The sequence below is a fragment of the Argopecten irradians genome, chromosome 1, assembly GCF_041381155.1.
Source record: "Argopecten irradians isolate NY chromosome 1, Ai_NY, whole genome shotgun sequence".
Classification (NCBI taxonomy): domain Eukaryota; kingdom Metazoa; phylum Mollusca; class Bivalvia; order Pectinida; family Pectinidae; genus Argopecten; species Argopecten irradians.
In genome coordinates, this window is record NC_091134.1 from 40,980,111 (window position 1) to 41,002,492 (window position 22,382).

General features: G+C 34.7%; 1 protein-coding gene across 1 annotated transcript; it reads right to left on the bottom strand.

Annotated features, from left to right (window-relative positions):
• Positions 1–2,326: 2,326 nt before the first annotated feature.
• On the bottom strand, positions 2,327–16,553 carry LOC138325870 (uncharacterized). The gene is made up of 5 exons (XM_069271891.1): positions 16,175–16,553; positions 15,686–15,763; positions 15,234–15,374; positions 14,579–14,817; positions 2,327–2,482 (listed from the first exon to the last, which is right to left on the bottom strand). Exons 1-5 carry the CDS (start codon positions 16,551–16,553, stop codon positions 2,327–2,329), a joined length of 993 nt encoding a protein of 330 aa, XP_069127992.1.
• Positions 16,554–22,382: the final 5,829 nt, after the last annotated feature.

A 22,382-nucleotide genomic window follows, 5' to 3' on the forward strand; every position in this document is an offset into this window, starting at 1 on the left:
GAAATCACAGTGTACTTTGACTATAATGTCTCTATGAAAATAATAAAATGGTTTAACGGAAAATGTGTGTTGTGTTTACCAAGCTAAACCTCTTGATTCATTTAAATCCATTTTGTTATATGACTGTGAGTTTTGCCGTTTTCTGATTGGTCTAGACCGCTCGGTCAGGTCTTGACAAAATGCAATGTCAACCTGAGACTGACGAACACCTGTTCAGAGGTTGACATTGCAAATCCGGTAACCTGGCTATAAATAGACACAGGAAATTCCCTGTCTCTTCCACATTTTTGACAAATCACAATAGAGCATTGCCAATCATCGGGCATCAGCCAAATACAACATGGCAGACTACAGTGAGGTAGGATTAGGAAAGATGTTTTAACACATTTCAAATGTAGCTATATGTTCGAAAGTTACATTGTGAAGAATTAAAGCAGAAGTACATGTACTAAAAGTACCTACTGAGGATACATGGATGAAGATTTATTTTAAAATTTTTTGTTTAATTAGTCATTGCTATCCTTGCTTCAAAATGTTCTAAGTGGCAAATTTTGTATCATTGTAACTTGTTATCGTTTCATATAACAAAACAATTATTGACTTTTTGTAGGTTAATACGAGGATTGTTAAACCCTTGAAAGGTGATATTTCCCTCGGCCTTCGGCCTTGGGGAATATCACCTTTCTCAGGTTTAACAATTCCTCGTATTAACCTACAAAAAGTCAATATTTGTATAATGTCATTTCCATGTCTGATAACAAATTATACGTTTTCGCCACCAAAAATATCAGCAGATAGGATCATTTGATTGGATTATTTTAAATCCCATCATAGGTAAGAAATAATATCCATAATTATGTAACTATTACTTTGTTGACCTTATGTCACATCAGTAATTACCAGGTTTAGGCAAATGTTGTAGTTTTAGTGTATGTTATAGCGGTATAGATATGCAGTTATGATTTGCAAGGACATGGAGGACGAATGATTTATTGCTTAACATTCTTTACTTTTACTCACCAAGACCATTGTTCTAACCACGAACTTTTCTATCCATGAAATAATTAGAAAGTACAAAATCGCAAAAAAAAAAAAATAAATAATAAAAAAAAAAAAATCCTGCTACACAGAGTATATGTACCTCAAATGAGTATCCGGCACCATAATGAATCCAAATAATAACAAAACCTGTGATATTCAACATATGTTTCTTATCTTAATGTTGCGTAAACACCTCGAACACCTCTGAATTTCTTCTACTCCCCAACAATCGAAATTGATACAGACAATGGCATCATTTAATTAGTCTGTTACCCAGTCTAACGAAGTGACCAATTTGGAGCTCATACTGACGGCGTCTGCAGAAAATCAATCCCAACGTGAGCAAATTATCTGTTTGATACCTTTTATTGGTAGCGCGACAAATGTTCACTTCTTGTCTCATTTACAAGTCGCCGCTGGCGTCTCCAATGACTAAGTTTTTTTTTCTTTTCCAAGGACAAAACAGTGGCACCAAAGTAACACAATCTGTATGTTGTATCCAACTTTCACGTTTATTGAAACATTTAAGTCTTTTATTGGAAATTGGTTTAATATAGAGAAAATACATGCTTCCATAATAAGAACAGAATAACATTCCTTATGTTTCACATTCCATGATTGACTTTCAAATAGAAAAAAAAAGAAGAAAACAATAGAAAAAAAGCTATTTTGCTGAAAATGAGACAATCTTTTGTACAGTGAATTGGTTACCTAATGGACTATAACAACAACAGCAACAATATTCAACAAGATTCCAATACATTGAAAACACTACTAACGGACACATGAGCATACAAGGAAAGGAAGGAAGAAAGGAAGACTTGTGTTTACCAACCAGAAGGTCTAAAGCAATCATCAAAAATCTTCCAGCAAGCCTATAATTCTTCTCTATCGTACATGAGAAAACGATGTTTTCTTCGAGCGTTTTATTCTACTACGTGTCAGCAGCATATACGCACTTATATCGTAATTACGCTGACACCACACGACCCCGCACTTGTTTACAATGGTCAACAATGACCATAACGCGACCCTGTACATCTCCGGCTGATGGCTGACGTATTTCCAGCCAATTTTCATCTTGGCAATCTGTATGTTCAGACCGATAGGAGACCATGTGAAAACCTGTGTGCGGAACCCAGGTTAAATCAAAGGACACATTGAGAAGCGATCGGTCGGCTATTATCATCACTGTATTTAATTATTTTGTTTACATGTGGTGATAACCTTGACGACTAGAGTCGACATTATCTAAAGGCATACAGAAAACCGATTATAGTTGCTTTCAGGAAAACAGCGTGGATTTATGACGTTGGTCGATGCGATTTATTAGCGACCTTCTATCGCCCTCTCCTAAAGCGGATTCCCGACTGATGGCAAATCGAAACAGAAATGGACACTGATGTGGGAAGATGTCGGGGTTATTGTGATGTGACCTTCTCTGTAGGTGAAGAATAAAAACAACTTCTGTAATTATGGTCATGGCCTACGGTGATTGGAAGTTGATGACTGTTTTATATTGGGTTATGTAACTAGTCAGATTCTGTGATTTTGTATTTTCGATTTGGAAGTTAGGGGCTGTTTAAAATGAGTCGTTGACCTTTGTAAATATGGCTTTTTTATAGTCTTGACCTTTGGTGTTGTTGATTTTTTTTCTTCAAGGGCGATAATTATATCTGTTTGGATTTGGTTATTTTTGTCTATTTTGCGTATTAGGTTAATTTGACCTTTAAGGAAATTCAATTGATCTTTGTGGATATTTTTTTGTATTTTATTTTGTAAAGTTCACATTTTTGTCTTCTTTTTTTGAGTTGACATGGTGTTCTTTTGAATTTCATAAAGTGCTCTGTAAATGTTTATGTAACTTTAAGGTAATTGCGGATCATTAAGCTCAGATTATCAACGTTTTATGCATATTTCTACGCCGAACAGGATATAGACTGTTCCGACTGGCTAGACAGGAAAACAAGCCAGATCCTGTGGCGAATAATGATTTCTCAATTTATCGTTCCTACATGTATCTCAGTGTAAAGGAATACGTGTTCGTAGTCTGTCATATACATACAACCAGTGTTCGATTAGTGGCAAGACGGAACATTTACAGCACAAATGACAAATTTCCCAGACATAAATATGTGTAACTTATCAAACATACAAACAGATCATGAATACAAAATCTAAAAGGGTGAATCTTATCAATCCCTCGTCGAAGTCAATTGAAGAACTATGCAGAATTCATAGCAAGATATCGATATCGACCTTAAAACCTTCCCGTAGTCTTCCTTTTTCACCTATCGTTATCCGAACTTACCAGCCTCAAAGTTTTTATTTACGAAATGAAGTGCTTTAAATTTTACTTTTGAAATAAAAATAATCAAAAATCAGATAAAATGGACACAGCACTATCTTTAAAATGTAAATTATTTACTGTAATCATGTGTCAAACGAATTAAATCAATAGGTTGTTTATCATTTTACTAGATATGTTTTGATGGTATTATAGAGATTGCAGTGGGAGTGTAAATTCTAGCGTTTAAATTTAAATGGTAGATATAGCCATAATTGGTGTTCATTTTACACTCAAATTGTATATCACGACTTATTTGCTACGAAATATTGTAATTCTTCAGGTAAATCCAGAAAGTATATCATTGTACGCAGTTTAATGATTTTATTCTGAGAATCAAATAATAATACAATATATTTACACTAAAATATAGACACTAAACTATCTCTCTGTTACGTAAAAACGTTGATTGTGTATATGCCACTAATCTACAATTTTCATTATCACATTTTGGAAATGTATTTAAGTCTTTTTTTCTCTATATGAATATTTTGATAACATATGTCCTTCCAAGAATCAACTATTTTCCAATCCAACTGCATCAACACTTGTATGACTATGTGTCCATAAGGAATTTAGCAGCAGCAATCAGTCTTCAGGTGTATATTTCTCACATAATTGTGCACAGTTTTTATTCTAAGTAAGTCCTAAAATATATCCCCTTTTTATTATCCAATTGTATTCCACAGAGCTTGCCATTTTACCACCGATTCGTTGGAGAATCTAGCTGGCAGCTTAATGTTTGTTTGTATTGATGTGTTTTGTGTCGGCCGACTCTTACTGAAACCATTTATCCGTGACGACTTGACAGTCTATAGCTGTTTGTTTGTGTATCTGTTACCGATAAAGATGATTGGGACGTAAGTGGGACGGAATCGTCACCCAGGGGCGATGTTTAACGCCGAACATTAACACGTGGGTGTTTCCGGTGCCGTCCTCGATTTGTCAACCGTTCAGCTTCCTAAAATAGTTTAATGTGCAACGACATGAATCGAAGACATGTTCTTTGCTTGCAAGATTCTAAATATATATACACGTGATGGTGTAAGGTCAAAAGCCACAGTCTAGACGGCCTGGCGAAATTAAAACGGGAAATAGATGTTAATACGCTTGTAAGGAGATGTTAGCAGATGTGACTTAACTTAATGTCTTGTATAGGTACATGTCACCATCGTTAAGTGACAGAATAAGGAAAGGAGATAGGAAAGTGGACTATGAAGGAGACGGGGAAATGTAGGAAAGGCAGATGATATATACGTGGGTTAAAAACAGACACATCATCACATAGATATTATTGTGGATAATTACAACGTTTTTTTTTAACGCATAAAGAAGTAACTCTCAATATATTTAAAGTTCGCTATTCGGTTTAAAGAAAACGTACCCCATAGCCGCTTTTCTACTATTCCATGGATAAAATTTTGCGTCAACACCAGTGTCCCAATTAATCGTGAAAATACTATAATTCCTGAGAAAATATTCGGTTAAACGGTTAAACCTAAACGAAATTTACATTTAAATCGATAAGACAAAACAAATCTATAAAACAATATTTTAATGTGTTCGCTGAAGTCTATCAGGATAACCTAATCGTAGGCTCCGCAGGAGTAAGCGTCCTGAAATTGACGGCGGCACCTTTAGTACAGATTAAAGCAAGGTCAAGCTTTCCTCTCAATTAAAAAAACTAGATGGCGACAACGGAACCATATGGGGGTATTTTGGTATTTATAAATAATACACAACTCGCATCACACATTTGCGCTGTTTCATGAAGAATCTGTCATTCAGTAATTAGAATGCTCACATGAATTTCATCCTCTGTTCATTTTTACAAGGAATTATGTATGGAATTAGAGAGATCGATAGAATGAAAAGACGTATATCATTATTACACAACAATTCTAAAAGATGAGAAAAATAACAATAAGAACAGAAATAAGGAAAAAGGTGATATAAATGACATGAATTGCTATGTGATATTTCACAGATAATAAAGTATTTGACATGATATAGATCATAATGGAAGCTAGCTGTTTTAGATGAACACCTTAAATAACAAAAGGTCGTTGTTCAGTAAATGTGTAATACAATAGATCTCCTTGTGTTATCAATCTATACAGATTATGCATTAAAGTTTTTTTCGCATCATATTCAGATTCCGTTCGACAAACAAAACGCCCAGTTCCGAAATTCCAATTTGCGAAACCTAACAACTGACACTCGAGCATTATCGACATTTTAATGCGTCGTAAATATGATAGTCTACAGCGTATAATGTACAGGGTACATGATGGCATCAATGGAATACATGCACAAAACGATGAAACATCCTATCGATTTGTCAATTTGTTTGTTGAAGTTAACTTCAATATAAGCAATATCGCTATATCAAAACTGTTATGAACTTTGCATGTAGGTATATCAGACACGATGGTTTTGTGTAGCTTCACAAAATATTGATGTTACAATAAAACATGATAGACATTTTCTAGGGATGAATTATAACAATGTCTATACATAGAATGTACTGAATACCTTCATGTTTACCTCACAGTGTACCTAGTTATATCTCGGAATACTGTTAAGGAACTAATTTTCAAGGCAACTTAATTTTCGTCTTTTTTAGTGATTTAATTTGCGATTGAGTAATATCGTTTTTATGTAGCATCATTTTCACGATGTTTATCCGCCCACTAATCAGGCGATAAATTACATTGCACCTTAAAACGAGTTGATCTACAGCAGTACAAATACATTATTTAGTTTTCGTATGAGTAAAGAAATGTTCTGATTGCGTATTTATATTTAGAAAAGGTGGTAATATTGTTGGCGTGACTAATTGGTTGTAGTAACTGTTTTGAAAATAGAAATTTTGTCTAAAAGGTAATCATCTTCTGATAATGGTTTAGTAAATTAAATTGAAATTTAGAATCAGAAATATAAATTAAGTTAAAAATATCAGAAGGTTCAGCAGTTTGTCCATAAAGGGTATTGTATTCGCTTGGACTGAAAACAATGTCTGAGAAGTAGTGACCGAAACTTACTTTTGTCTTTCCTACTCCATTTACACAAGCTTTACCTTGCAATACTGATAGTGATAGTTTTGTTGCAAGATAGATCTGTTTTCTGTATGCAATGCACGTTAAAAATATGAAATTGATGGACTTCGAATTAAGTTCACTTAAGAGTTCTTGATGACAATTTTAGAGATTAAAAATTTCTCTAAAAAAGCTGATTGAAAAAGAGTATAAATAAATGACGCTAGATATAAGATGTGAACCTTGGTAAGGAAAAACAATATCTTCGAAACGATTTTCATGAAATTTCCGAATATCAAATGAACACTTTACGGCCTTAAAGCAAGTCATAATAACATGATCTTCATTTTGAGAATAGACTGAACGTCTAAGTAGGATATGCATATATATATAGTTATGAGGCAGAGGCTCGGGTATCCCTACATTATATTTCGAAGCCATAAATACAACGTTATTGTCTACATTATAACACTGATCAGAATGTATTTCTGTCAGCCATAGCCAATAAAACACTTCCAAGGTCATAGAATATTTTACTTGTTAAATATGCATCAGCATCAAGGACAATGTTATGGATTTTTAGTTTCATCAGTGACTTAAAAACATTTAGACTTCTGTTTTCATAAATTATTCATTATTTGTCATCTAACTTTTTATTTGAAATTAATAATGCTCATCCACCGTTTATGTTCTCCAAGAGAAAACGCCATTTATTTTTGTGGTTTTAAATCAGACAAAACCAGTTCCAGAACATATATTTCTCTCATTGGGATTCACGAAAACCTTGTCATGTACATTTACATTATGTATCTGCTATAACCTTATGCACGGGGTAATTTCCGGGGTAAACGACCTGTATCGTTCCCTTCCTGGGAACTGTTACACAAGGCTATGACACGACCGCCTCACTGAACTGGTGTTTATCAGTCAAAAACGACAGCTTACATGTCGAGCAATCATCCACACAATCATGCATTTAATATATGATGATATTGCAGTGGGCCTATTAGTCCCATATGAACTGATGAGGTTTTACAAAGTGTGTTCCAGTCAGAGAGTATTGACTACTGTAGTCTGTCGTCTCAGCATTTGCTATATTTATCATACATGTCCATGTATAATTCATAAAAAACCCACGAAGGACATTTTTACCGACATCTTTATTAAAAGACCGATATAGTAGCATGGCGAAAATACAACCGAACATAAATTTATTACCAATTTTTATTCAAACTAATTTCAAATTTTCACCAGTCGTATCCATCATGTATTATGTATTCTTGTTTGAGTAGTAATTACAACGGCAGATAAGTAAAATGTTCGGGTAAATTCTTCAGAAAACAGGAAATGAAGTCAAGATATTACCATTTAATTTAATTTTGCTTGTACATAACGATCTTTTTCATTGGCTTAAAACTTACTTTCATAGTCCATAAAGGAAAAAAATAGCATCGCCATTTATAACGTCGATTCTGATGCCCGAGATAACGGAGTAATCCTTTTATAGAAAAAAATTCTCTTAAGTGGATAGAATTATAAGGATTCATTTTGAAAGATTTTAATGTGATGAAGATATAACAAAAAAAAAATCGGAGTGTATTCAGTGGCGTAGGAAGATGAAACGTCATGGGGGGGCAAAGGTCCTCAATATTTTGTAACCCCCCCCCCCCCCGCCACACCTACAGGAGGAGATTAATTCAACTCCCAACCATATAATGTATGCTTTATGTTCATTTTTCATATATCACTAAATTTAATCCTTGTACACATTTATAGACAGTGGGGTCGCTAAAAGGAAATTAACGAATACGCAAATTGGCCGAATTAGCGTGTGAGCGTCGAAGGCGCGAGATTTTGGTGTTTTATTAGGGTCTGACGGTGACCCCCGGGATTAGTTTTATGTATTTTGATGATTTTGCGATCGCCCGACAGCGCGAGATTTTGGTGTTTGGGGGGTCCGGGGGTCTCCCCCGGGAAAAAATTACGATTTAGAATGGCTTAGATGATTTTTACGATGCATTTTGATGAATTTGCGAGCGCCCAAAGGCGTGAGAATTTGGTGTTAGAGGGGTCCGGGGGTCTCCCCCGGGAAAAAAATTACGATTTAGAATGGCTGAGATGAGTTTTACGATGCATTTTGATGAATTTGCGAGCGCCCAAAGGCGCGAGAATTTGGTGTTAGTGGGGTCCGGGGGTCTCCCCCGGGGAAAAAATTACGATTTAGAATGGCTGAGATGAGTTTTACGATAAAGTTTAATGATTATAAAGCGTTCTTAACATGGTAATTTTTCGATTTAAAGCTACCTGCATTTAGAAATGATAATTGTGTCGTCATAACATTATGCAACCCTACTCGATCTGAATATACCGGCTTCACACCATCGGCACATTGTTGTGTAACATAAAAAATGAATTAATTGTCTCGCTAAGACATATAAACAAATTGATCTTTTAAGAGACATTTTTTTAAATAGCACATAGAATCCCTTGATGGACATTTTTAGTCTAGTTTGTGTGTATTGAATTTTCACTATTTAAGGTTTGACATTATGTGCTTGAACGTTTTAGGAAATGCGCCGCGCAGCGGAAAATTTTCTGGAATGAAGTACGAAAAATGTGTAGGAGGACACTTTTTTCTTTCAAATAAGCATTTTTAGAAAATTTCAGTCGGCGAAAATGGGGGGGCAAAAAGACATGTTTGCCCCCCCGTCCTGGGGAACGGGGGGGCAGTTGCCCCCCCTGCCCCCCCGCTTCCTACGCCCCTGGTATTCTCACCATGAAGAGAATTTTGGAGATTTTTTGTGCATTTGACATGAAGAATGTTACCTTTCAACCTGAGAAAGCAGTTGTCAACTAGACCTTAAGGAGATTAAAGTTGCTTTTAGAGAACGTCAACATAGTGTCGTCAAACTTCGGTTTCATTGTGTTGATGTTCCGTGAATAACGTTTAAAGAGGGATAACTCTGAATTTAAAGACAGTACCAACTGAACAAATCTTCTCTGGAGATATGCTTGTCACTCTGACATGAAACTGTCAATATCAGAGGTATGTGATAGACATTGTCGGACTGAAGAGATAGATTTAGATACATACTTATTGACATACAAAGGAAGTCTGGAAACTATTACATGTGGAAGTATATGTAGTGTCGGTTGAAACCATGGTTTATTGTTAAATCATAGAACCTAAAATGTTCAAATGGTAACAATAAGATAAACCAAAAATTATAAGTACGGTTTGAAACATGATATGGATGTGTTTTAAACGTGATGCGTTGTATATATAATAATAATCAATGCCAACACGTGCCAATGCCATCGGATTTAGGGCGTGTTGCTAATTGGATTTGATGCACGCCCATTTGGCAGGTAGTTTATAAATTAGATGATGTGGATTTGAATTTTGAAACGTTAAAACGGACGTAAATAATGTGACGATAATCCTGTTGTATTTTATCATTTTAAATTTCAAACAGGTTTTGTTGACGTACGTCGATTTGAACTTTATCCAAATAAAAAGGAGAATTAATCTGGTCATTTATTTCCATTTTTATGTCACGTGTAATTGAAAAGGTAAATTTTATTCTTCTTCTTATGGTAACAGCAAAAAATCTATGAAAATAACTTAACTGTCTGTAGTTATTTCAATATTACATATGCATTTTGTTTTAAGTATGTATCTTTCTAGTCCTTATGGCCAGACGTTATTGCTATTTATGATATCTGTTAAAATAATTATTTACTATCTCCGATTTAATTTTCTTTGATATCTCTAGGTGATGACACCTCCCCTGTAAGGTTTATTGTCGATAGCTAAAATAATGAACACGTACTGTTAAGGACTGAGGATTGTCATAGGCTTTGTTTATTGCTCAATCACTTTTGTACATAGACAAAATGTCTTCTCCTATTTCCAATGTAAAAAACCAATTGAAAACCCTCACTTCATATGAATTGTTATTTTTTAACCTTATATTTATCGAAGTTTTGCCTAATTACATCACGCTGCGAAGCAATATTGAACAAAATCCGTGGAATTCAAAGGAAACCATTTTGTTTGTTTGTCCGAGACTGAAAATTATTATTACCATTTCAAAACCAGACGAAAATAGTTTAATTAATGAAATATTCTTTCTTATTACGGATGATGTTCATCATATTTGTTTAATCGAAACTAAAAATTCACTAAACGGCATGTGAAATATAGATTAAAGATATTGATTGGACAATAGAAACATGTGCCCCAAAAGAGCAAGCGTTCAATGCCTCATTGAAGACAGATGTTTGTCACATCTAGGTCAAAGAATAAGTTTGGACTACATGGCATTAGTTTTATGTTGTCGTAATCAGACATGGAGCTCGAGTGAAAGCACCTGATAGTAGAGACACCTATCAATCAAACAGAATTCCAGAATGATTTTGCGATTGTAATAACACTTGCCCAATAGAGGACTAAAAGGCTAAGTGAAATGTGACTATCATTTGATATTGTCTACAAAAACATAATTGACCGACCAGTCGCCTAGTCAACCGTGACTATAGGATGCGCTGTGTGTAGATATCCATCACATATTTATAAATGCATTATTTATGTTAATTACCGTAAGTGTTGTAATGACCGGCATTTGTGGCTGACTTTTTGCCGGCATCATGCATAATACAACATGAATAATTTGATGTAGGTAAATTGACCTTCCGCAAGTCATTAGGATTTTGTCATGCTTTTATTACACATTTTGAACACTAGGAAAAGATATGTCACTTTAGTTTTTGTTTCCATTAGATGTCTGACTAATGATATACACAAAGAAAAAGTATACAGGAAATGATTAGCAAACATGTAACAATATAATGATATGGCAGAAATTGACCAGGCTTATAAGGGCTTGCATATATTAATGAATATGAGACAAAACGTCATATAAGCATACATGCAATATTTTAAAGTAAAATACTTTGAGACTTCGGTATTCTAAATACCTAAGCCTACTGAGTGATAACAATAGGTGGTCTTTACTTTTAAAGCTTCCTAACGAATATCATTCATTGGTAAGATTACCTTTCACGAAAAAACATAAAGTTTGATATATTTTGTATGTTCTAACGCAAAACATGAAAATGGACTCCAAATAAAATACGAAGTACGCGCTAATTGTATGCTATATCTGCTTAGTATGAAATTTAAAAAAGAAGCTTATGCTGATTTAAACTTATTTTATTTGCAATTTTTACAATACAAAAATGATTGGGCACAAGTTAAAAAACTTACATCAAGCCCGTTCCAGTTATTTTTTAACGTATACAAGCAAATGGATGACCTAAGTTATATGCAGATAAACTTTATATAGAGATTGAACACTGTTTGGATTGCGTTAAAGGTGGTATGAACGCAATGGGATACAGACATATTCAATGTAGCGCGTTAGCGCTACATGTAGAATATGTCTGTATCCCATTGCGTTCATACCACCTTTAACGCAATCAAAACACTGTTCAATCTTTATATTTACATAAAAAAGTATACTTTTACGTCAAATTTAAAACGGTGATGGTTGCTAAGTTGGGTAACTACGGTAGTCAGGATGACCGAAGATATAGTTCCGATTGTTGAATGTTATAGCTACAGTTTGATTTGAAATATAACAATGACACCTTTAATTATTTTTAAATTATATTTTTCTCCAATTTGATAATGTATCAATAATGTCCATTTCGAATAAAAATTGCGATAACCGAGGCGGAGCGACTACCGGTATCGTTGCCAGGGTAGTGATGCGGTCCGAAGTGGAGCGAGCCGCCATATTTGATTTTCAACCGAGGAAAGTAACTGTGAAATAGTCTGTTGATCAAATGGTATGACTGTTGAGCTGCTGAATGTTTCTAATGTATGTATCGGTCTACGTACGCGATATAGCTAAATTCTTCATAGTCACGACTTTTATTTTATTGTACGGATGATAGACAAGTGTTTGCATGGTGTGTGACTGACTTAACTATGGAATTCCTTGAACATTCCTGAGGAAAGCCCCCGGTTGTAGACCCGACCAGCGATTCTTTTTGTTGTTTATTACCGTTACAATGCTTGAACACATATTCTGTTTTGATGTCAAATACATTTTAATTGGATCTAATAACAACTCTTTATTATTATTTTGAATCCGATAACGATGAAACTTTGTTTACATTTCATACAGTAGGCCAACCGAGTAGGCTAATGACGAGCATGTTATTGTCTGTGCCGCCTAAGGATCAGTCTTGAGACAAATAGAAGACCGAAATCGTTTTTTAGTTTATCATTAATTCAAAGCAAATCTGTCATCTGTGAAAAGGTAAAATGTTAATTAAGTAATTATAGTTTATTTAGATTATCATATGACGCAAAATCTTACCGAAGCGTGAACTAGAAATAGTCCGATCCTACTTTGTATTCATACGTCGTTGCGTTTACGCTAATTTGAACGCAACTCCCCTCCCGTTGACTATATAGAGGCATATGTAAATATAAGAAAGAGAGAGAGACAGAGAGAAGGGGAGGAAGGGATAGAGAGAGAAGGGAAGGGAGGGAGAGAGAGAGAAGGGGAGGGAGGGAGAGAGAGAGAAGGGGAGAGAGATTATCAGTATTTTGATATAAAATATACAAACATATAATATAAATACTAGAATAATGGGTCTTTTCCAGCTCAGGTGACAATCACATCTGTAATACTAATCCTCATGTCATGCCATACACTGATCTAATGTCTATCACATGCCGTGCCCATGGTGTCTCTCTCCTTGTCACTCGCTGATCTTTCTTGAATAACTTGTCACAATACATTTGTCACCCGAGCTTATGCTGTTCATTTGAAATTCAACATTGAAATAATGTCTCTTTAAACAACCATTACGCGTTGTATCACGCAATCAGAGACGATGTTACAACTATATCACTTTTACGATTATATACTTTGTAGGTGATTATCATTTCAGCATTAAACCATCTTCCTATGGCATCTATGGTTTATATAGATGCCAGAGCTTTGCAGACACTCTATTATGAAATGATTGTCTGCAAAACTCTGGCATCTATATATAGACCATAGATGTCGTAGGAAGATAGTTTAATGCTTAGATTTAAATTACAAACTCATTTTAGGGTCTCTGCTATAACATTGTTTAGGCTAGACCAGGAAAGCCGTTTATCAACGACGATTTAATCCACAAGATGGAACAGCCATTTTGACGGTGTTCAGTTGACGTCACCACGTCAACATTAGTGATGTCATAATGGTCATTTGTTGGGTGTCAGTCATACCGTCATATACTTCACTTTGCCTTGTTTAGTTTATACAGTAAAAATGACAAGTAAATGTAAATATATAACTTTAAACCACTGTTCAGTACAATCAATAGTGAATCATTATTAACGATCTGATACAGTTAATGGAATCCTTAAGATACCAATAAATTTAATTCTCTTATGGTATCAGCTGATTCCAAATTCAAAGTCACTTTTTGCAAAGTCACACTGCCATGTTGAAGTACTTTTACGTGTACCGATATTTACTGTTGACGTTTCACAGATACGCAAGAGTTGTCTTTCTTGCAACTGGTACGCGTCAGATTCTGTCTGGTGTTTGTATTCTAACCATGCAATAAACATCACCCATCATAAAAATTTGCAGAGATTATGATGAAGTCCCGTTTGCTATAAATCATTCAATATAGAGGATTTCAGAGGGTATATTACTTTTGTTGACCCTCGTCTTAATGTGACATGTGTGAACATTTTAACAGTTGGAGACTGTCTTGTTGATGAAGGAACTTGAACAGTTGTTGATGAATGAAAGTTAAAGTTGCCACTTTTGTCGGATATTTCATCATTCATGACATTATTTTCAACGCTAGACAACATAACAGGGATCAATTTTCCATGTTTGATAATAAATGTAGGGATAGTTGTCCGAAGTCTTTGTGACTTTGGAGTGGATTTTGGAGAGACTGTCTTAACGAGTATTGATTTCTCGATTCCGATTTGAGAAATTGTTTTAACTAAAGTTGATTTTGAAGTCGTATTTTGAGACTCTGTCAAAACTAGATTTGATTTTGGAGTAGTTTTTTGAGAAGAACCCCAAACTGGATTTGATTTTGGCGTAGAGGTTTGAGAGGTTACCGAAACTGGATTTGATTTTAACGTTGTTTTCTGAGTGGTTGTTTGAACTCGCATTGATTTCGGTGATGTATCCTGACAATTTCCCTGAAGTGGACGTGGGTTTTTGGATGTCATCTTTGCTGTATTTGCAAAGAGATCTTGAACTGTTGATGACATTGGTGTTGTTGGTACCGGAACGTGAGTTTTGGGTGCCGGAGTCAATACATTTATTGTCGCGATCGACGTCACTTCCGGTTTCCCTATAAAAACCAAAATGGCAATAATGAAATCTGTATTCTTTATTATACTTGCTGTTGATTAAAAAGTCATGTTAATGAGGTCAGATAAGACTATTGTGGATATGTAAACCTATGAGGTAAGGCAAATGAATCGTGGTAAGGGGGGCTATTAAAGATGGTAGGTAATCATATTGTTTATTATATAATGTTTTAATGCGTTGGAAGAAAATTTTGCAACCTCGTCTATGATATACACAGAGAAAATGTGGCACATTTGTCAATTTCTAATTGTGACCGCGAATAAAAACAACTATAGAATAAATAGGACGCTTTTGTTAAGTAAATGTATGGAGGTCAGGAAGGGTTGTGGTAGGTAACTACGACAACCGGTTGGGGGCAAAACTAGTGATTGATAATATGTTATTACGAGTTCTTACATTTTATTGGCTCCGTCGATAACCGACATTTACAGTCACTAGTGTCTATTCGGGTACCCTCTGGACATGTCAGTTGCTGCCATCCTAGGAAAGGAATTTCTCGAATATATGTTTTCCCGTCCGCCAATTCACGACATCCCTCTAAAATTAAAAGGTAAAGGCAGATTTCTTATATTTTCCAAATCATTAAGCTAATGAAGAGCAAAATATTTGTAACACAATTTCCTTGATTACTTAAAAGTATTTCTAATAAAAATTACGGTTCTTTCAAGACAGCAAAACTAATCACCTTTGTCATAACTAACTAAATACCTAAACATTAAATGCCAAAAGCTGTTCGAAGTGTTTTTCGTAAACACAAACAGATACATGTATCACATTTGAATTTTGTGCATATAACGAATAATTGAGAAATGACACAATGGAAATCTATTTCTTACACGAGACCTTACTGTAAAATTTGAGCTTAGGGAGGGGCGCGTGTGTAGCTGGCTGTTCAATCTCCGACCCAGACGTTTCTAAAGACATAGCTACAAAACAAAGTAACAAGCAAGTAAAATGTATTAATACTTATTTTAGATCATTTGAGCCATGGACAGTACTGACTATTTTAATTCGTTGTGCAAAATTAAGGCGGGCGGTAGGGATAAAATGTAAAGAAAACAATGGTTTTGTCAATTATGCAAATACTCATACTAATCAGACAACTAATTTTGAAGATAATGCTTTAGCTTCTGGTATGCATGGTCAAAGCAGTAACACATATTTGATTAACATTAATTTAAAATTAAGCACACTACCATATGGTTTTTGATCCTTTTTTCATTTTAGGTGAAATTCTATTTCCAAAAGTCTATAAGAAAGAAAACTTCTCAGCAAAAAGACCCTGAATAGAAATTCAATTTTATGAAGATGTACACAATCTCAGTGTTCCGACTCACGTAAACATGGTCCTGTGGTGAGCTCCTCAGACAGTCGCTTAAGGCTTCGATACGACGGTAAAACATAAAACTTCCGGTTCTCTGAGGCAATTGTCTGGATTGCATTTAGTGCGGAAAAGCTTTGTATTCCTACACCAACAATAAGAAGCGATATCCGTTCTTCTTGGGTTTCCGTATCTAACAATCTGGTATCCTCTTTACTCCATTGTCCTTCCTCACCAATGACAATTAAGGCCGTTCGAGCAGTATGTTGGCGCTCCCTGGTGGAGAAAATTCCTTTTAGACTTGAAATGCAATCACTTTTCTTGTTTTTTCTTGGATTAGGTTCCGGTTTTCGCAGTCTTTTTAATGAAGTTAATATTTCCATTTTAGAAATCATGAAATCCAATTCTGTTATATTGCCATCGCTGCAAACAATTATTCCTACCTGTAATTAAAAAAATATTGCTTTACGCTAGACTTACATACATTTGTAAGGTCAGTTGAAACATGAAACATTTTGTGTAAAGAATACCTTAATAACATGCAGAGTGTTTTACTAATCTATTCAAAAGTCTAAATGTTTACATATTAAGCTTTAAGACCCTGTTTTAACTAGTGATTTTTGCATGCTTATATACCACTTCTTAGGTGTAGTTGAGCTCCTAAAAAGTGTCTATGCGTCCGTCCTAACCTGAGATATTACTGTTGATTTGAACATTGTTATCTTGTTTGTAAATAACAAAAAATAGCAAGTAAAATTTCTGTGACTAAAATAACAACGCCATTATGTTTACTACTGTTTATAACATGTAGTAGAAGCGATGATTTGACTGGATTCGACTTTATGAAGGCTTACACATCGATTACCTTTTGACCCTATCAGGAAAATGGAGTCCGTAGATTATATGAAACAAATAGATATAACATATAGGCATTGCAATCACCTCAAATACTTTTAGGAACACTAAAGATGAGCTTTGAGAAAAAAATGTTTAACCGCTGTATTCTGGGCAAAACATGCAGATTTGTGGAAATCACACTTAAACTCTTGAATTAAACATTTTATTCTAAATAATATTATTCCCACTATGTTTAGATGACATTATGGTATTGAATATGTACATTGGTATCAATTAGGGCGTCCAATATATATCATTTTTGCATGTTTTAACCTACAGCGCCATTTTCCTGACAATGTCAAAAAGGAGTCGGTGTGAATGCCTATGTAAAGTATAATCCGCTCAAACCATCGCTCCTACTACATGCTATAAACACAAGGAAACATAATGGCATGGTTATTTGGTGTCAGAAATATGTACTGAACCATGTGGACTTGCAGAACTGAAATGTACAATTTCTGGCATATTTTGACAAAAAACACAACAATTAACAGCAATATCAAAGGTAAAGACGGATGCATAGACACTTTATATCAGTTATGTTCAAGTCTACCAAAGAAGTGATATAAGGCATACAAAAATCTCTAGTTTAGACAGGCTCGTAAACCTTCATCAACTTAACTACTTTAAATTGCAGAGTCCTTATGATTACAGTGTCAGTTTATCGAGATAGAAGTAATCGTCTGATGACGAGTGCCTAGAACACAAAGAACACTATTTTGATGACGAGTGCCTAGAACACAAAGAACACTATTTTGATGACGAGTGCCTAGAACACAAAGAACACTACTTTGATGACGAGTGCCTAGAACACAAAGAACACTACTTTGATGACGAGTGCCTAGAACACAAAGAACACTACTTTGATGACGAGTGCCTAGAACACAAAGAACACTACTTTGATGACGAGTGTCTAGAACACGAAGAACACAACTTTGAGGACGAGTGCCAAGAACACAAAGAACACTACTTTGAGGACGAGTGCCAAGAACACAAAGAACGCTTCCAGCAGTTAATTACTGTGATGAATTAAGGAGATCTGTTATAATTTTTTGCATTTTCTAAGAGACGAACAAATTTTTTCAGCAATGTGTAAATATTTAAACATTGTGTTAAAAAATCCAATAACTCCTACGACATGCACTAAAATACGGTTAACATATTCTTCGCATACAGGTTAAGTTTTGTCTTACATGCACAGCTCCTGGCGGTGAGCTATGATTAGCAATCACGTCCCGAACAAACTCCTTCTGTGTTTCGAAGTTCTCATTTGAGATGGACGTATTTCCATTCAGAACAAACAACATGTCAGCTTTGGGATTACACGTTCCTTAAAATAAAACAAAAACAAAGCTGATGCAACGCGGAACATCAAATTAACAAAGAAATTAGATAACCAACTAACTAAGGGTTTAATATGTAGAATAAAAACGACGAGTAGTCTTGAAAAGCAATCCATTCAAAGCATAAAACAGAAAACCAACCCCAAAAAAAAAAAAAAAAAAAAAAATGCGAATAAATTGGCGTTCTTTCTGAAGTGCGAGAAGAGCGGTTTTTACTGTTCTTAACGCGCTTTGTGATTGATCACGGAAATATCTTTATCAAAGCCCATGAGATTTATCCGTAATTAACATGGACGAGAATCGAACTTGACTATACGGTAGAGCCCTGTTAATGAAAGCAAAGCACTCAAGTCTCAAAGTTCCTTTTAAAACCTTGTGTAAAATTAAATCAACAAAGACAATACCGATCAATGTGATTGGGGAGTGTTTTGTGGTAGGAGTGATAAGCTCAGTGATACTTACATTTTGTACATATAACGAATTTCCTGTTTCGTATACTACAAACGACACAATGATTATTGTGTAGTTGCATAATAGACAGTTATCTGTTCTTGATTGTAACGTCATATGTTTGCGGGCATAAATTCATGCCTTTCAGGGTAAAACGACGTGAGTTTCCCTCACAAAACAATGACATTAATGTAACTCTTTAATAGACGGAATAGTAAAATGACAATCCTCACACAGGAGGGTATATTTAACAATACATGATGAACAAAAAATGCCTGGCACACAAAAATATAATAATGGCCGGTACCTGTAGATGTAAATAAAAAAATAGGTATTTTTTTCTTTATGTAGAATAATGAAATGCATTGCAAAAAGATAAGGGATCTGATCTAGAACATTCTTGTTGTATAACTGCATATAAATGAAAATAACAATTAAAAAAAAATCTTTATTTAAATTCCACAAATTGAGTGTTATTTAGCATGGATTCAGCATATCCAAATTTGCAAATTGTTTATCCGTAGCCAATAGTGTTTTACCTTCGACTAGCCATTTTCAAAAAGACATCTAATTCAATTTTTAATGTGGCAATCGGATTGGATATAATTTTTAAAGTTAGCTCGAAATTATCGAATTAACTTAAACCGCCATCGGGCAGGAACAAGTCTTCGGCAAATATTTTGAACCATGGGACACTGGCTTTGTCTCCCGACACTACTTTCAGTTAATTTTATAACGTGCTGAAACTGCCAACTATAAAACACCAAGGTCACGAAAAGCTGTGAAAAATTAGCTTTCGTATTTGGCTATAGAAATGTCGAAACCGTTTTCGCTAATGACAAATCGAAAATGTTAGACTTTGTCTTTTAAGCTATCAACTGTATCTAATTCGGCGTAAAAAATTACACAGTAGAGGTTATGGCTTTACGCATTACGGAATATGAAGGTCACAGCTGTGTGTCAGCTGATGTGGGGAAAGGCATTGAGTACGTGGCGAACAAAACTATGAATAAATTGGATTATAGAAATTGATATTGAATCACTTTTATACATGTCATTGAGGTGTTAAATGATATTGTTAGGTGAAACCATATTTATGAATTAATATAAAAAACTCGTTCTCGGAAAAAAGCTATAAATGCAAATAAGGTTAGTTGAAAAACGTACTTTATATGCATCTTCTGTAATTATTATTATCGTAGGTTTTACCTTTGGTTGGCCCTGTAATAATAGCTGCCCATGCAATAGAACAAATGAGCATCCCTCCAAGGATTGTTACGCCTTCAAGTAAATAGACCATGTCCTTGGTTGGTGCCATCAGCGAAATAAACACTGAAAAGCAAATTTGAATAATTTTTTATCCTGAAACCAACTGTATTTTAAAATTTCAGCACGTGTGGCAATTCGACTGGCCTACTTCCTAGACGAACCATTTTTCAAAATGGACATATTTATAATATTGTTGGTGTTAACCAGCATAAATATGTATATGTCTTGAAATATAAACTCGACTCGAGTCTGGAAGAAAAAATAACTCTCCGAAGTCTTTCGTCTTTTTTTAACTCTCATTGAAATACAGCGTATATTTCAAGACACTGATCATGTAATTTCTACGAATTTAAAATATATCTGAAACATTAAATACATATCGTCACAAGAAAAGACGAGAAAGAGCTGCTTAAGGCAGACAGAAATTTAGAGACCTATTTGTCAGGGAATACGCCCATATTTTACATGTATGACCACACACGTCCTGCATAGTCTTAATCCCTAATGTAAATATTAATGATAGTATAAATAGAATGATAATGATGCATCACAACATCCTGTAATACGTTATTCACACACACATATATACAAACGACACGAAGAACCTATTATGAGCTAAAAAAAAATCCTACCTCTGATGTCCGTCTTTCTTCTTCATTTAAAATGAACAAAATTTTAGCGGTGTGAAAGTTGATGAAATATACAACCGCATCGTATACGTATAACCTTGTCGAATCGTAAACACAGTGCCAATTGGAAGAAGGTGGAGAAACAACTGTATGAATTAACATATGAATTGCTTATGCTGTCACAGGGGATTTCAGGACTATCATTCATAGTGGAATACTTTATGTTCTTCATTTATCAAGAAAGCGTATCTCTTGCTTTATATTTAAAGTGAAGGCGACATACATTGCTGTTTTTAATAGTTACGTGCAATAAAAATGTACCCATTTATCATTAGGTTATGTTAAAACTACCAAAAACACTTAGACTTGCTGTCTGAGTGCATTGTGTCTCGTCCGTAACATGTCGACCTGTCAGTGCGGTAGTTTCGTGTGTTAAGGGGACTATACTTTATAAACAATAGAATTTGACGTCACGGTATACACCTCGTCCTGACATATTTATAGCTTATAATGACGCTATACCTGATGAACCGTCCTTATTACAATAATCAGTATTATAAAGTACATATTTACTAACATCTGTTATACTCACCTTATCATATGTTTACATTCCTGAAATGCACATGACATCGCCTTAAATGATGCATATCAATGACAGATCATAATAATGATCCATAAAGTATTCAATATTATATAAATAAACATATTTAAGATGTTTTGTTTTATAATGAGTTAATTTAGGGATTCAATCGTCGACTTTAATAGTATTGGAACATGGATAATGAATTCTGATCTAGTTATTTTGGTACACAATATGTAGGGGGATATATGTTTCTGCAAACGACAGGGGCGTTGCGTCCAACAACAAGATCTAAATAAACTAATTTGTTGACTCCATGCCAAAGTAAAAACAACAATTGTTTCTGGACCTTCTCCACTGTTGCGTAAACCCTAATGATCATTGATATACATGTATTCTTGTGTTTCATAATTCAAAGATCTTTAGCAACAGCATGCCTTAAGACAGATTTTCATAAAACGTGTAGTTAATTTCGGTACGAGACCAAGAAAATGCAAGGTATATGCACACGTGACTTTATGCTATGACACCACACTTTTCAATATTTTCTATGTATTTTTCCGTATCCGTTTATGGAGCCATCACCCTGAAATGTGTTTAATAAGACTTGATTGCCAAACTTTGTTGCTAAAACATCAGATGCCACAAACATTCCAATGCGATTTAACACATTAACCTAGCTTTTCCTTAGGTATTCGTGTATTCGTGTAAGAAACAATAGCATGAGTGGTAGTTTAACTTTTTTTCTCTCTCTAAAATCATGATTTATTTTCAAAAATGTCATTCGATGTAATAGAACTATACTGATGTTGGGAGTAGATCTTTAAATTACCATCATTGTTGGCGGTAGATTGTATAGCAGCTTCATAAAATGCCAGTTGCATACTCTTTAGTATGTCTTAAAAACGTTTACCCTTATTTTAATACACTTTTGCATTTTACATACACGAGTACGTAACATTTTATCGAATTCTATTTCCAATTTTGACATCGATAACACATGTAATTGGTATTACGTAAAAGAGTATAGGCTGACCCGGGTGTCCAAATGTACCC

What these genes read in the sequence shown, in the direction of transcription:
- LOC138325870 (XM_069271891.1), bottom strand. Translation starts at nt 16,553, where the DNA reads ATGATTTCTAAAATGGAAATATTAACTTCATTAAAAAGACTGCGAAAA. An exon ending in CACCACAGGACCATGTTTAC is followed by an intron (nt 15,764 to 16,174) that starts GTGAGTCGGAAC and finishes TTTGTTTTGTAG; the next exon opens with CTATGTCTTTAGAAACGTCT. An exon ending in TAAAATCAAATCCAGTTTCG is followed by an intron (nt 2,483 to 14,578) that starts GTAACCTCTCAA and finishes CTTCACCTACAG; the next exon opens with AGAAGGTCACATCACAATAA.